This window comes from Oncorhynchus mykiss, chromosome 12 (assembly GCF_057628025.1).
Source record: "Oncorhynchus mykiss isolate SJ-2025 chromosome 12, ASM5762802v1, whole genome shotgun sequence".
Taxonomy (NCBI): domain Eukaryota; kingdom Metazoa; phylum Chordata; class Actinopteri; order Salmoniformes; family Salmonidae; genus Oncorhynchus; species Oncorhynchus mykiss.
In genome coordinates this window covers 46,272,377-46,289,737 of record NC_143033.1, presented here as the reverse complement: position 1 = coordinate 46,289,737, position 17,361 = coordinate 46,272,377, and the positions used below count along the sequence as shown (strand labels likewise).

Sequence of the window (17,361 nt, the reverse complement as noted above, 5' to 3'; positions counted from 1 at the left end):
ACAGGAACTCAAATCCTTCTGTTCACCTGATTTAGAATTCCTCACAATCAAATGTCGACTGCATTATCTACCAAGAGAATTCTCTTCGATTATAATCACAGCCGTATATATTCCCCCCCAAGCAGACACATCGATGGCTCTGAACGAACTTTATTTGACTCTTTGCAAACTGGAATCCATACATCCTGAGGCTGCATTCATTATAGCTGGGGATTTTAACAAGGCTAGTCTGAAAACAAGACTCCCTAAATTGTATCAGCATATCGATTGCGCAACCAGGGCTGGAAAAACCTTGTTATTCTAACTTCCACGACGCATATAAGGCCCCGCCCCGCCCTCCTTTCGGAAAAGCTGACCATGACTCCATTTTGCTGATCTCTGCCTACAGACAGAAACTAAAACAAGAAGCTCCCACGCTGAAGTCTGTCCAACGCTGGTCCGACCAAGCTGATTCCACACTCCAAGACTGCTTCCATCACGTGGACTGGGATATGTTTCGTATTGCGTCAGATAACAACATTGACGAATACGCTGATTCTGTGTGCGAGTTCATTAGAACGTGCGTTGAAGATGTCGTTCCCATAGCAACGATTAAAACATTCCCTAACCAGAAACCGTGGATTGATGGCAGCATTCGCGTGAAACTGAAAGCGCGAATCACTGCTTTTAATCAGGGCAAGGTGACTGGTAACATGACCGAATACAAACAGTGCAGCAATCAGGGCAAGGTGACTGGTAACATGACCGAATACAAACAGTGCAGCTATTCCCTCCGCAAGGCTATCAAACAAGCTAAGCGTCAGTATAGAGACAAAGTAGAATCTCAATTCAACGGCTCAGACACAAGAGGTATGTGGCAGGGTCTACAGTCAATCACGGACTACAAGAAGAAAACCAGCCCAGTCACGGACCAGGATGTCTTGCTCCCAGGCAGACTAAATAACTTTTTTGCCCGCTTTGAGAACAATACAGTGCCACTGACACGGCCTGCAACGAAAACATGCAGACTCTCCTTCACTGCAGCCGAGGTGAGTAAAACATTTAAACGTGTTAACCCTCGCAAGGCTGCAGGCCCAGACGGCATCCCCAGCCGCGCCCTCAGAGCATGCGCAGACCAGCTGGCCGGTGTGTTTACGGACATATTCAATCAATCCCTATACCAGTCTGCTGTTCCCACATGCTTCAAGAGGACCACCATTGTTCCTGTTCCCAAGAAAGCTAAGGTAACTGAGCTAAATGACTACCGCCCCGTAGCACTCACTTCCGTCATCATGAAGTGCTTTGAGAGACTAGTCAAGGACCATATCACCTCCACCCTACCTGACACCCTAGACCCACTCCAATTTGCTTACCGCCCAAATAGGTCCACAGACGATGCAATCTCAACCACACTGCACACTGCCCTAACCCATCTGGACAAGAGGAATACCTATGTGAGAATGCTGTTCATCGACTACAGCTCGGCATTCAACACCATAGTACCCTCCAAGCTCGTCATCAAGCTCGAGACCCTGGGTCTCGACCCCGCCCTGTGCAACTGGGTACTGGACTTCCTGACGGGCCGCCCCCAGGTGGTGAGGGTAGGCAACAACATCTCCACCCCGCTGATCCTCAACACTGGGGCCCCACAAGGGTGCGTTCTGAGCCCTCTCCTGTACTCCTTGTTCACCCACGACTGCGTGGCCACGCACGCCTCCAACTCAATCATCAAGTTTGCGAACGACACAACAGTGGTAGGCTTGATTACCAACAACGACGAGACGGCCTACAGGGAGGAGGTGAGGGCCCTCGGAGTGTGGTGTCAGGAAAATAACCTCACACTCAACGTCAACAAAACTAAGGAGATGATCTTGGACTTCAGGAAACAGCAGAGGGAACACCCCCCTATCCACATCGATGGAACAGTAGTGGAGAGGGTAGTAAGTTTTAAGTTCCTCGGCATACACATCACAGACAAACTGAATTGGTCCACTCACACAGACAGCATCGTGAAGAAGGCGCAGCAGCGCCTCTTCAACCTCACTCTTCAACCTCATTCGGCTTGTCACCAAAAACACTCACAAACTTCTACAGATGCACAATCGAGAGCATCCTGGCGGGCTGGTACGGCAACTGCTCCGCCCTCAACCGTAAGGCTCTCCAGAGGGTAGTGAGGTCTGCACAACGCATCACCGGGGGCAAACTACCTGCCCTCCAGGACACCTACACCACCCGATGTTACAGGAAGGCCATAATAATCATCAAGGACAACAACCACCCGAGCCACTGCTTGTTCACCCCGCTATCATCCAGAAGGCGAGGTCAGTACAGGTGTTTCAAAGCTGGGACCGAGAGACTGAAAAACAGCTTCTATCTCAAGACCATCAGACTGTTAAACAGCCATCACTAACATTGAATGGCTGCTGCCAACACACTGACTCAACTCCAGCCACTTTAATAATGGGAATTGATGGGAAATGATGTAAAATATATCACTAGCCACTTTAAACAATGCTACCTTATATAATGTTTACATACCCTACATTATTAATCTCATATGTATACGTATATACTGTACTCTATATCATCTACTGCATCCTTATGTAATACATGTATCACTAGCCACTTTAACTATGCCACTTTGTTTACATACTCATCTCATATGTATATACTGTACTCGATACCATCTACTGTATCTTGCCTATGCTGCTCTGTACCATCACTCATCCATATATCTTTATGTACACATTCTTTATCCCCTTACACTGTGTATAAGACAGTAGTTTTGGAATTGTTAGTTAGTTTTCTTGTTGGTTATTACTGCATTGTCGGAACTATAAGCACAAGCATTTCGCTACACTCGCATTAACATCTGCTAACCATGTGTATGTGACAAATAAAATTTGATTTGATTTGATGTTACAGCGCTTGTTTACGGAAAACAGGCAAGGAGGCGACCACCTGTGCTAATTCGTTATCTAGCAAGCTCCCCCGAACACCTTTGTGTAAGTGCAACTCGGGGAAGTGTATTTTTCTCAGATGGAGGCACCCATAGTTGTATGGATCTGTGCAAAACTACTACAGTAAGTGTATCTTTTTTATTTTAAGGATTCTCGCTGATGAAAGACATGTTGCGAAAGGTGATTATTGACTTTTCTAAACGTTAAATACAGCGTCGGGATTGTAGTTCACATGAGGCAGTCATGGGAGAAGTCATGGCTGAGAACTAGGGGAAAAGCAGAATGCCACCTAGAGCTTGAAAGCTAACAATGCATACAGCCGACCTGAGATTATGACAGACTGATTGACTACCCATGGCTCACATGGCTGGTGTGAAGAGGTTAAAATCCCTTATATTTTTTTTATCTAACTAGGCAAGTCAGTCAAGAACAAATTCTTAGTTACAATGACGGCCAAACCCAGACGACGCTGGACCAATTGTGCACTGCCCTATTGGACTCCCAATCACAGTCAGTTGTGATACAGCCTGCAATCGAATCAGGGTGTCTTTAGTGAAGCTTCAAGCACTGAGATGTAGTGTTTTAGACCGCTGCACCACTCTGGAGTCACAGTATTATAATAACAGTATTGACTCCAGCAATGACAAGGAGTTGTGAACCAGGGCCATATACTAAAATATAAATATGTGGCCCTGATGTGTGAACCACCATTATTATATGCACACTACTTTATGGAGTCTGGTCATGCTGAGTGGATTATATTTAACTGAATCTTTTTAATACTGGCCTGTGTTTCACATTGTATTTCCATCGACACCATAAATACATGAGATGAAATGGGTTAGTGGCCAATAGCTTTGCACCGGAGTGTGTGAGAAAGAAAAGTGAAGAGCGGGGATGTGGTGTTGGCGTGGATTGCGTCAATTTCCCGGATTGAGTTCGGACGCCATCTTTAAACCAGTGCTACCGGTAGTTAGATAGTGGGGACGCTGAGCTGCTGCTCCACCAGGAACCGCAGTCTGAGACAGACCCACGGTCGAGCCTCTCCTTCAGGCCGCACATCATCGACAGCCCGACCTCGAACACCATGGCAGATCGAGAACACTTAGTATACCAGGCCAAACTCGCCGAACAGGCCGAGCGATACGATGGTAAGGACTAAGATTTACTGTCAATGCGGAGTATGTCCCTCATTCGCTTGTCTCCCTCTCTCTAGCGGGGGCTTCGAGGAGCGGATGAGGTGGTTTGAATATGGATTCGTTAACTAGCTAGTAAGAGATCGTAGTAGAGACAATAGCGTTGAAGATAGGGTTTCCTAACTAGTTAGTCATTTAACGTTAGTGGTTTGATTGAACAAAGGTATCAAGCGATACACATGTGTATTACTGGGTTTTAGGCTATTCAGTGATTGCATGGGCATGGGTGATATTCAGCCCATGCTATTTTGAAAGCCGTTGGTTGTTTCTGCTGGTGGTCCTGTTGTTCCGACTTCGTTGTTAGTTCTCAATGGATGTACTAACGTTAACGTAACTAGCTAACGCTAGTTAACAAGAGAGCATGACAGCTAACGAACGTGAGCTAAAATCTGTGGTAAAATGGCGGTTAACAATGGTTGCCAAACTGCAATAGCTACCGTGTCATGGGGAATGGTTAAGGTTACCTAGGTTACCTAACCATTTGTTAACAAAAATAATTTGTTTATTTGATGAACTAGCTAGCTATTTTGACAGTAATGCCATTACACTAAAAATAGCGGCTTCGTAGCCTAGTTAGCTAACGTTAGTCTTGAAGCTACTTTGCTAGTGACTGCAGTTTTGCCAACTATTTTTCAAGGAAAGTATAAGTTACTTGAGTTTGAGGTTTAACGGCACCCAGAAATGTTGTAGTACTGCCACCAACTAGACTGGAATAGAACCCTCTTATACTTTGCTTGGAAAAAGTACGGTATTTGTTTCCCCTATATAAACCTACACTAATTAAAACCCCACCACCCTAACCCACTATTTAAACCTATCTAGTCCTACCTCGGGCTTAAAGGACGGAACACCAAAACTCAACATACCCGGTAACTCTAATGACGTCAAATCATACACCCAAATACTTCTCTGCATCTGCCACCACAACCTCTATTTTCTGCGACTTGTGTTCCATCCCTGCAGTACTGTTGATAACCATTGCTATGAACAAAACCAATCTTACTGAAGAATATATCCCGGGTTGCCAGGTCAAGTAAACATTTCTAGCACTATGACTATTCAAAACATGCACCAAAGGCTTGAAAACTAGCCCAATTTGTCCCCACAGCAAGTAAGGAGTTGCCATATCTAAACCATTTCCCATAAGTTAGAGCCAATTAAGATATAATTGTAACTTGTAACAACGTTAGAAGCAAAATTTAGTTTTCCTCAAAATAATTATTGCAAGCTATGCCATGGTGTAATAAAGGAATTTGAATATGTGACATGAGAACTGATGTCGCCCTTATTTAACTTGCTAGATCATTTTCCATCAATGGATGTGGATTTAACTCGCTTGACTGCTATGATTAAGTAATATGGCACATGGTATGGTATATGGCCAATATACCACAGTGGCCAATGGCCAATAACCACGACGCAATGCGGGGTGCCTGGATACAGCCGTTAGGTGTGGGTATATTAGCCATATACCACAAACCCCCGGGGTGCCTTATTGCTATTATAAACCGGTTACCACGGATTTCAGCCAATCAGCATTTGGGGCTCGAACCAGGTTTAAAATTGTAAGTAAGTCGCTTTTGTGCATTTGCATAACAATAGATAAATTCGACAGGAGAGTTTGAGTGATGAATGTTGGATCTCCGTGGTAACCGGTTTATAATAGCAAGAAACACTTTTACATTTTTATTTATTTTTTTACCTTTATTTAACTAGGCAAGTCAGTTAAGAACAAATTCTTATTTGTTATTTCAAATTCTCAATTTTCAATGACAGTGCCTGTTCGGGGGCTGCCTGTTCGGGGGCAGAACAACAGATTAGTACCGTGTCAGCTCGGGGATTTGAACTTGCAACCTTTCGGTTACTAGTCCAATGCTCTAACCACTAGGCTACCCTGCTGGATGAACATAAAACAATTGAATGTTAGGCTACTTTCTGGCAGTTGTGCTGATGTTAAGACTACAAACCTTTATAAATGGCCCATTTGCGATTGACTTGTCATTTCAATAGGCATAGGCTTCAGACTCAAATCTGGGTTTATGATTCTAATCAAATGTTGCCGTAGTTTGCTTAGATAAAAGCAGGTAGCCTATAGCCCCTGATATGTTCTACATCTAATTTCAGACAGTCTACAGTAGCATAGACAAGATATAGGCAAGATGTAAACTGAACAATTCAGCAGCTTGCTTAGTTCAAATTCACAGACAAATTTGTTCAACATGAATAGCGAGGCAATTTCGCAATAAGAAGTGCTTGTTTCCCCAATAGCCTGCTGGAATAGGCTACTGAGGATGGGGTCATGATTTCAATCACTGAATGAAATATTAATAATGTCTTAATGAACTGAATATGCTTGTCAACAATAGCCAGTGTTTATTTTTTACATTTGTTTTATCTGTAGCCTAATCTGACTACTTTTACCGTCGATCAAATGCGTTCATAATAACACAAGGCTACAGTAAATTGAAGTTACAGGCAAAATGATTTGCAATGACTCCAGTGATTCATAACTTCATACTTTCAACATGTATTGTGTCAAATGGTAGCCTACAATGGCATATACATTAATTGGCTATTTGATGGCCAACAAAGGCAAATGTATAATTCTCCACACACACACTGCCTGTCAGTTTAATTTAGGACTTTTCCCCCATAAAAAGAACCATGCGAGGGTGTTCCGTAGCTTCCATTTAACAATTTCTACTCGTGCAGCCCCCGAGACCCAAGAACTGAGCATGCATGAAGCACTTTGTTTGATACCGTTTTCTTTAAGCAGTCAACATTAGAATGCAGTTTAAACCACCCCAGAGTAGATTTATATAATGCGCCCCAAAGTCATTTTCCAGTGCTTTGTCGCCATTATTTCTTGATGTGCATCAGTTCTACAGTATTTAATGTTTCATGGAAAAAGGTTTGAAAATAGCTGTCTCCATAATGAAAATCTAAATAGTCTACCTACAACTGGTAAAAAGTTGTCATAACGTGTGCACGTGCTGGCTGCTCTCTCGCTCACGTGCCTCAGCCAATAACTGTAGTGCTTTCTCAACGCACACACCCCTCCGGCCCTCCCCACCACTCACTCAGCAACAGCCTGTCTCACTGCCTGACAGTCAGGAGCAGTTCACAGTGGGGGAATATTTATATATATATATATATATATATATATATATATATATATATATATATATATATATATATATATATATATATATATATATATATATATATATATATATATATATTATTTATGAGAGGCCATGGCGGCCGCAGTGCAAATACCTGCGAACCAATACATTTTCAAAGTAGCCCAATTAAGTGGGAAAACTGCGAACATGGCAACACTGTATATATCACTGGCCTTATCTCTCCATATTGGTATAGATCTACTACTCACAAATCCTCTCAGGATCCCTCCCCCTTGACCCATTACTTTCTTCACTGCCTCAGCATATGACACCCTCTGCACTACTCTAACCCTTGGTAACCTCAACCTGCCTCTCTCGCACTGGCACTGGACATTTCTGATCCGAAGCCCCTTGGGCACCCCTACAATTAACACATACTGCTTATTTTCCCAATGCTACTTATTCCTTTATCTCATGCCTTTCTGCACACTTCTCACACATGGGAACCTCCCTCCTACACAGTGCGCCACATGCACATAAGCTTCACACCTGTAACAACTAGGGATGCACAATATATTGGTGAACTTATCGGCATTGGCCCGATGTCTAGTTTAACGCCGATGTGAAAAACCGATGTCAAAGCTGACGTGCATACCTATATAATGTAATGACGCCATGTAAACTTTTGCGCTACACTTGCAACATTTCTAACCTAGCCCACAATGTCTGCTGTGTAGATCGAGCAGTCATTTGAAAGAGTAAGACAATTTCTGCAACTCAACTCAAAGGCGAAATCCATTAATGGCAAGATAATGGTATTCATTGCCCTTGACAATCAACCGTTCTGATGTTGGCTTTTGCCGAATGGTCGAGCACTAGTACACACTACCAAGTGTGCTATTTTTCAGATGTTGCTCTACCAAAGCTATACAGTAATGGCGTCACTGCTAAAAAATAAACATTGCGTCACTGCTATTAGCGTTATGACTGACATTTGAACCAGCGATATCAGCCCTGTGAGCATGCTGAGTCTGACAGCACAATGTGTCATTGAGGATTTCGTACTGAGGATGTTGCATGTTCGTGAATGTGCCGGTTTGTCATACCGCCGCTGCCATTTCAATGGCATTTGAGAACATGTTTGAAACTTGGAAACATGAACACACTAGCAAGCTCCATTCAAACAACTGACTCGAGCTATATGCTCATCCTCTGCGCCTGCAGCAGATGTGATACCCTCTGTCATGGCATTAAAACGCCTGCTCGACAAAGCGATTCGGTGGCATTCTCTCTCTACTGTGCTCACCACTATGCTCAACTCTATGTACAAGGACCGCTACTTCGATGCAGACAAGGAACGGGGTTTACGTGAAATGTTACATACGCAGCTGGACAAGATGGAAACGGACACAGTGACCGTGCGCACGGAGAAAGGCCATGAACAGAAAGAGCTGAAACTTCACTGCTTGACATATGTCATGAAATCCTGGTTGAGAATTAAACGACTGAACAAATGAACAACGAAACAGCACAGCTCAGCAAGTGAAAGAAATAGGTTTTGATTATTATGTTTTACTGGTAATGGGGACATGCATAAAAGCCTCAAAATAACTTTTTGGTGTGTGTGTAACCTTTATTGAACTAGGCAAGTCGGTTAAGAACAAATTCTTATTTACAATGACTGCCTTCCCCGGACGACGCTGGGCTAATTGTGCGCCACCCTATGGGACTCCCAATCACATCCGGATGTGATACAGCTAGGATTCGAACCAGGGCCTGTAGTGATGCCTCTGGCACTGAGATGCAGTCCTCAATGCCATTGGATGAATCGCGGAACATATTCCAGTCTGTGCTAGCAAAACAGTCCTGTAACGTAGCGTCTGCGTCATCTGACCACTTCTGTATTTAGCGATTCACAGGTACTTCCTGCTTTACTTTCTGCTTGTAAGCAGGAATCAGGAGGATAAAATTATATTCAGATTTCCCTATTGGAGGATGAGTGAGAGCTTTGTATGCATCTCTGTATGTGGAGTATAGGTGGTCTAGAGTGTTTATTTTTTAAATTTTATATATTTTATTTTTCTCTGGTTGCATGTGACATGCTGGTAGAAATGAGGTACAGAGGATTTAAGTTTGCCTGCATTAAAGTCCCCGGCCACTAGGAGCACCGCTTCGGGATGTGCATTTTCTTCTTTACACATGGCCTCATATATCTTGTGCCAGCATTGGTTTGTGGTGGTAAATAGACAGCTACGAAAAATAAGAAACTCTTGTTAAATAGTGTGGTCTACAGCTTATCATGTGGTACTCTACCTCTGTCAAGCAAAACCTCAAGACTTCCTTAAAATGAGACATTGCGCCCCCCCCCCACACACACACACCCCTCGTCTTACCAGACGTAGCTGTTCTGTCCTGCCAATGCACGGAAAACCCAGCCGGCTGCATATTATCTGTGTCGTCGTTCAGCCACGACTCTGTGAAACAAGATATTACCATTTTTAATGTCTTGTTGGTTATGGTAGTCTCAGATCTTCCAGTTTACTCTCCAGCGATTGCGTGTTGGCCAATAGAACGGATGGTAGAGGCGGGTTACCCACTCACCGACGAATTCTCACAAGGCACCCCGATCTCCGCCCCCTGTATTTCTGTCTTTTCAATGTCAGGGATTTGAGCCTGATCTCGTAGCAGCAGTATATCCAGTTCGAGGTGAGTAATCTCTGTTGTGATATCCAGAAGCTCTTTTCGGTCATAAGAGACATTATCAGCAACATTAAATAAGTTACAAACAATGCGAAATAGCACAGTTGGTTAGGAGCCTGTAAAACGGGCTCCCAGCCCCCCGGCGCAATTATAATTTCTATGATTGAAATGACTCTTTCCTCAGTGGATGTCGCTACACATTTGGGCTCCCTATCCCCTATTATTGATGCCTGTTAGTGCCCAATTATGCTGAAGTGATCCTTCAAGCTTCTTTTTTGAGTGGATTCTGAATTCCTTTTGGAAGCCTTCCCTGTAGCATACCACCATCTTTCCTTGAGTGTTTTGATGTGGATCTTGAATCGAGCTGAGAATTGCCAGGGACCATACGATATTATATCTGTACTTAGATGCTGATATGTATTGAGATTCTATATGTATTACAATTCGATACTGTGATTTTTAAGATTCGATGTTCCAAACATTGCTCACATATCTGTTGCAGAGTGACGAGAGCCATGATAATGAGTTTAGATTAGTCATAGAAATAAAAGTGCATAAAACAAATTGCTGCCCTATTTAAAAAAAAAAAAAAGATGGAGAACAAGCTATGAAGGAAAAATAGGTGGCTACAGCCAATGAGTGCAAAATAATATTGCAATATTGTCAACGATATGATATAGCATCAATAATAATATCCCGACATGTAACTTGTTTTTTTTCTTATCACTAGTCTTGAAGATTGTTTTTCTTCTCCTGACTTATTAGTACTTGAATTATCTGAGCTGTACCTCTCTGATGACCCAGTTCATAAAGTATGCAGACTCATCTGGGCTAAGACTTTCCCATGATGATGAATGCAGAGGAAGATGCATTAAATGCCTTAGTTTCATTGAATTTTTTATTTTCCCCATTTAACATGACAGCAGTATTGCTGGGAAGGCACACTGTTAAGTGCTGTAGTAGTATCTGAGAGTTTTCTAGATTTTGATATCAAAGATCAGCAGTGCTACACATAGGCCATGCAGGTTCTTCTCTGATCTCTTTTGCCCTGCTATGAAACAGGATACTGTACCCTACCAGCTCTAGCCTACAACCCCCACCCCTCATGTCCTTACGCCTGCTGAAAGAGGTCAATCACCTGGAGGGGCCGGCCACTCAGAGCCAGGATGATTCTCCCCTGCAGGCCTGCTGTGGAACAGGCCACTCCTCCTGAGCCCCCTTTGGCACAGAGGAATGTGCAAGGCGCATAGTGCAGCTGGGCTTAAGCCAGACCAGACTGGAAGGTATGTGCCTATGCAGCCACCCTGACATGGGGACCAAGGGACAGGAGGAGACGAGAGCAGCAGTGTGCTACTCTCTTATGTAAACCCTCTCTCTCTCCAGCCCAGGCGAGTCATCCAGCCACAGTGTGTGTGTGTGCAAATAGATCACACAGGAGCTGCCTGCTTAGTGGGGATCTTTGCAAAGACTGTGCTCTCTTACCTTTTCCTCGCTCCCCTCCTTGGTGCCTATTCTTTCAGGAAGTGCACTTATACACTGCTTCCAGCCACACCGGGCTCAGCAGTCCTGGTCTGTCACTCAACAGACCTGAACACGTTCCAATGTGGTGTCATAATGGTGGCAGTAACACCCCCCCCCCAACACACCTCAGTCATGTCTGTTCTCTTCTTTCTCCAGAGACTGAGTAGTATTCCTCTTTCCTTGCTTGATGGGTTAAGATAGAACAGTTAACAGAAAGTATATTTTTTAGACACCGATTGCTCTTGCAGTCCATTTAAAATGTTAATTTGATTTTGTCGAGTTGTGCTAATCAAGGTGGCAGAATAGCTGAGCACAGTAAGATGTGCTGCTTCCACACATGTATGAAAGGCAAGCTGGTGCGAGTCCTGTTCATTCAAACTAGCTGAGATCTTCCTTTTCTTCATGTGTTCTCGATCACCCAGGTCCCCCACACAGACATGACATTTCTACATTAAGCGAGGCACCACACCCTAATAGTGTGAACCCTCCATTCTTAAATAGAAGTTTGGAACCACCAAGACTCTTCCTAGAGCTGGCCGTCCCGGACAAACTGAGCAATCGGGGGAGAAGGTTTTTGGTCAGGGAGGTGACCAAGAACCCGATGGTCACTCTGACAGAGTTCCTCTGTGAAGATGGGAGAGAGAACCTTCCAGAAGGACAACCATCTCTGCAGCACTCCACCAATCAGGCCGTTATGGTAGAGTGACCAGACAGAAGCCACTCAGTAAAAGGCACATGACAGCCTGCTTGGAGTTCGCCAGAAGGCACCTAAAGGACTCTCAGGCCATGAGAAACAAAATTCTCTGGTCTGATGAAACCAAGATTGAACTCTTTGGCCTGAATGCCAAGTGTCAAGTCTGGAGGAAACCCGGCACCATCCCTATGGTGAAGTGTAGTGGTAGCATCATGCTGCTGGGATGTTTTTCAGCGGCAGGGACTGGGAGACTAGTCAGGATCCAGGGAAAAGATGAACGGAGATCCTTGATGAAAACCTGCTCCAGAGTGCTCAGGACCTCAGACAGGGGTAAAGGTTCACCTTCCAACAGGACAACGACCCTAAGCACACAGCCAAGACAATGCAGGAGTAGCTTTGGGACAATTCTTTGAATGAGTAGCCCAGCTGTAGCTGAGACTTGAACTCGATCAAACATCTCTGGAGAGACCTGAAAATGGCTGAGCAGCAACGCTCCCCATCCAACTTGACAAAGCTTGAGAGGATCTGCAGAGAAGAATGGGAGAAACTCCCAAAATACAGTTGTGCCAAGACTTGAGGCTATAATCAATACCAAAGGTGCTTCAACAAAGTACTGATTTAAAGGGACTGAATACTTATGTATTCAGTGTTAACTTAGCTAAAAAAAAAAGTCAAATTTATAAAAATGTAAATAGTTTTTACTTTGTCATTTATGTGGTGTTGTGTGTAGATTGAGGGGGGACAATTTAATACATTTTCGAATAAGACTGTAACCTAACAAAGTGGAAAGTCAATTGGTCTGAAGGCACCGTGTTTTTGCCATAGATGAATAGTGTAAACTTGTTATTATATTTGCTGATACCCTTACAGTCAAATTTTGGCACGTATAGAGTAGTTATCCCAAAGACGTTGGTTACAAGGCGGTACTTATTTAAATGAGTTAAATACCATTGGTGTATTAAAATGAGTTAGGTTGACGTCACCCTATGCCCTTAATAATCCCGCCCCCCTGAACCCAATCTAACTATCAATCTAGATGCAACAGTCATTTTTCATACTTTGCTCATCATACTTTTGATCTGGTTTCGTCAAATTTCATAATTTTATTTCAGCTTCCTTTCCCCTACCTTTTACATTTTGTGTCAATCTGTAGAGGGGTCACTGAGTGCGTTTGAGCACGGCCCTAGTCCACTGATCAAAGCCACGGCTCAGTGGTCGTCTGCTGCAGAGATACTGTACTGCTGCTGCTCTTCCTGGGCGCTGACTGTCGAGCATTGAGTTTCTGCAGCATGCTTTGTGGAGGTCTGCCATTGGCTGCTGTAGGTACACTCTGTCTCTCACTCTGTCTCTAGAAGTCATAGGCTCTATGTATATGGCACACACTGTTCTGCCTGCCTGTGCACCGCATGGCCACACAGTGCAAGACCCCATGCTTTCTGGGGGTTCCCCCTCAGTCCCATAAGCATTGGTATATAGCAATGGTAGGGTAGTGTGTAACTAAACATATAGGCCTAACGTGGGCTATTGGCCTAGTACGGCAATATGTTGTGCCGTAATTATTACGAGCAATATTTCTGCTCTAGCTAAGAACTGTTGTAACCACTTACTGTATTATAACACCCATATTTGACAGCTGCACAGCTCCTGTCCCTTTCCTTGATCTGATTTACTGGTGTATCATTAAATGTGAAAGGCCCCCACCTGCAAGTTGCCTCACTTTGATTACACCAGCCCTGTAATGGTGTCTCTTGACTACTGTGTTTTACAGACAAAAACCAAAAGTTATTTTATAAAAGACATCTCCCAGACTTGGACACTGACGCAGTACTGAATTCGACGATGTTCTATGAGGGAAGATTCTAGAATTCCGAGACACTCCTCTGGTCTTTGGCTCAGCAGCCAGCTGGGCTCTACTCCCACGGCTACACCCATCTAGCGTTAATGTAGGTTTGCATAAAGTCCCCCCCCCCCCCCCGTCTACACTGGCAACTCCCCAGACACTCCATTAAGAGAGCTGGTGATGACAGGAACCTTTCAAGGTGTGCATCTAATCTCTTTATACATCTAAATATGGAAGAGAAATGTGCCAGGAGACCCTGTTCTATACAGTGAGTGTAGTTGGCCTATGTGATCCATCCTGATAGTCATTGTGTATGAAAACCCAGTGAACCGCTTTGGATTGAAGATAAATCCAACAATTTGATAATTTCTTAATGGTATTTAATAAAAATGGGAATTTACCTTGACAATTAGATTATTACACAAAAAAAAAATCAAAAACGTCTGTCAGGACCAATCCAGTTAACAACCCAAATAAAACTATCAGTAATCAAAGTGCAATCTGTGTACGTACACCAACAGATATGCTAAGAATATGTACAGCAGTAAATACGTTAGCGAGCTTTGTTGAGAATCCAGTATATAACTACAGGCTGTTTTTTTTATATAAACAGTATTTATGCAAATGCAATGTACAGCAGTAAGATGGTGTTTCCTCTGCCTTCATTTAAGTGTGGCGCTGCGCCACGACAGAATCAATGCCACCACACCTATTTCTACCAAACACAGTTTCTGTGGAGCACATCGGCTTTTATTAGTAAATAGATCATTTGGCTTCAACACAGTTCTGAAGGTTACTTAGCTCTTTGAGCTGTGGCAGGCAGCCTGCAACTCGAGAAACACAGCGTGCCAGGGACCAGTGCGCAATACAAAAGCTCTGTGTCGCGAAACACAATTCACTTGAATCACTTCAGTGTACCCGTGTGAGAAACTGCAAAAAAGGTATGTTAGCTTGTTTGTTTGACTATCATTAGCCAGCCAACTAGTTAACTACATAAACTATCTATAACCTAAAAACTCTACTAACATCATTTAGATCTAAGTTGAAGTCAGAAGTTTACATACACTTAAATTGGAGCCATTAACTAGTTTTTCACCAACATTTTCTTGTTAACAAACTATAGTTTTGTCAAGTCGGTTAGGGCATCTGCTTTGTGCATGACACGTAATTTTTCCAACATTTGTTTACATACAGATTTATTTCACTTATAATTCCAGTGGGTCAGAAGTTTACATACACTAAGTTGACTGTGCCTTTAAACGGCTTGGAAAATTCCAGAAAAGGATGTCATGGCTTTAGAAGCTTCTGATAGGCTAATTGACATCATTTGAGTCAATTGGAGGTGTACCTGTGGGTGTATTTCAAGGCCTACCTTCAAACTCAGTGCCTTTTTGCTTGACATCATTGGGGAAAAAAATCAACCAAGACTTCAGAAAAAATTGTAGACCTCTTTGGGAGCAATTTCCAAATGCCTGAAGGTACCACATTCATCTGTACAAACAATCGTACGCAAGTATAAAACACCATTGGACCACGCAGCCGTCATACCGCTCAGGAAGGAGACGCGTTCTGTCTCCTAGAGATGAACGTACATTGGTGCAAAAAGTGCAAATCAATCCCAGAACAACAGCAAAGGACCTTGTGAAGATGCTGGAGGAAACAAAAGATACTTTTGTATCTATATCCACAGTAAAACGAGTCCTATATCGACAACCTGAAAGGCTGCTAAGCAAGGAAGAAGCCACTGCTCCAAAACCACCATAAAGAAGCCAGACTACGTTTTGCAACTGCACATGGGGACTTTTTGTAGAAATGTCCTCTGGTCTGATGAAACAAAAATAGAGCTGTTTGGCCATAATGACCATCGTTATGTTTGGAGGAAAAAGGGGGTTGCTTGCAAAACGAAGAACACATCCCAACTGTGAAGCACGGTGGTGGCAGCGTCATGTTGTGGGGGTGCTTTGTTGCAGTAGAGACTGGTGCACTTCAAAATAGATGGCAACATGAGGAAAGAAAATTATGTGGATATATTGGAGCAACATCTCAAGACATCAGACAGGAAGTTAATGCTTGGTTGCAAATGGGTCTTCCAAATGGACAAGGAGCCCAAGCATACTTCCAAAGTTGTTGCAAAATTGCTTAAGGACATCAAAGTCAAGGTATTGAAGTGGCTATCACAAAGCCCTGACCTTAATCCTATGGAAAATGTGTGGGCAGAACTGAAAAGCGTGTGTGAGCAAGGAGGCCTACAAACCTGACTCGGTTACACCAGCTCTGTCAGGAGGAATGAGCCAAAATTCCCCCAAGTTATTGTGGGAAGCTTGTGGAAGGCTACCTGAAATGTTTGACCCAAGTTAAACCATTTTAAAGGCAATACTACCAAATAATTATTAAGTGTATGTAAACTTCTGAACCCCTGGGAATGTGATGATAGAATTAAAAGCTAAAATAAATCTTTCTCCCCACTATTATTCTGACTTGCCACATTCTTATAATAAAGTGGTGATCCTAACTGACCTAAGACAGGGAATGTTTACTAGGATTAAATGTTAGGAATGGAGTTTAAATGTATTTGGCTAAGTTGTATGTAAACTTCTGACTTCAAATTTAGAATATTGCTGCCACAATTGAAAACTGTAAGGCCAGCTATTGAATATCCACAAGTAACATTATGTTGATGATAGAAACATGGTTTTCTAACGTTTCTATTCTAGCAAGTTAGCTAGGTAGTTTGTTTGGAACTGTATCATGTGCAAGAAAGAAAGCTACATCTGTCTTCAATTAGATTTTTTTTCTCAGGCGAGTTAATTGAAATATTTCCAGCCACAGCAGCAAAATAGAAAGGGGGTAGTAAGGACAAGTGTCCGGTAATGTTAACTTAGCTAGCTAATGTCAAATCAGCCTTATTTTTATGACACTTTCTTTAGTTAGTTATCCCTTTAAAAGCTTAAGCTATCCTTTTTATAATAAGTGTGTGACTTTACTAGACCTAGACGAGGCAGAATCCCGGGAGTGAGTTAACAGAGGAGAGGAAAACCAGGAGGGTAGATGGAAGGAGTAGAGGAGAGCTGAGTAAGGCCAAGTGTGCACTACCGGCAATCCAGATGTGACATAAAATTGACAGACTGAAGCCGTGGCTATATAATACGCCACATGGTTAGTCAAATGTCCTTTAATTAGGCTAAGGGCTAAAAATGATTGCATATTTAGTCTGTAGCATTATGTATTTATTTCTGAGCCAACTCCACCAGGACATCGATGGCCCAATGGGTTTCTGGGTGCATTCAACATCGAGGAGGAGAGGGAGAAGCCAGGTGGACAAGACCAGGGTGCAGTTCTGGGTTCG

At 43.2% G+C, this 17,361-nt stretch overlaps 1 protein-coding gene across 2 annotated transcripts in view; it reads left to right on the top strand.

The window, feature by feature from the left end:
• The first annotated feature begins 3,777 nt into the window (after positions 1-3,777).
• The window catches only part of LOC110537675 (14-3-3 protein epsilon), a 38,400-nt gene continuing 24,816 nt past the window's right edge, over positions 3,778-17,361 (top strand). Inside the window, exon 1 of one of the 2 annotated variants that reach the window (XM_021623900.3) lies at positions 3,778-4,090. In XM_021623900.3, the coding sequence (XP_021479575.1) occupies positions 4,027-4,090 (64 nt within the window). In that variant the 5' untranslated portion in view covers positions 3,778-4,026. The remainder of the gene's footprint in view (positions 4,091-17,361) is intronic. The other variant, XM_090192576.1, reaches the window with a different exon arrangement.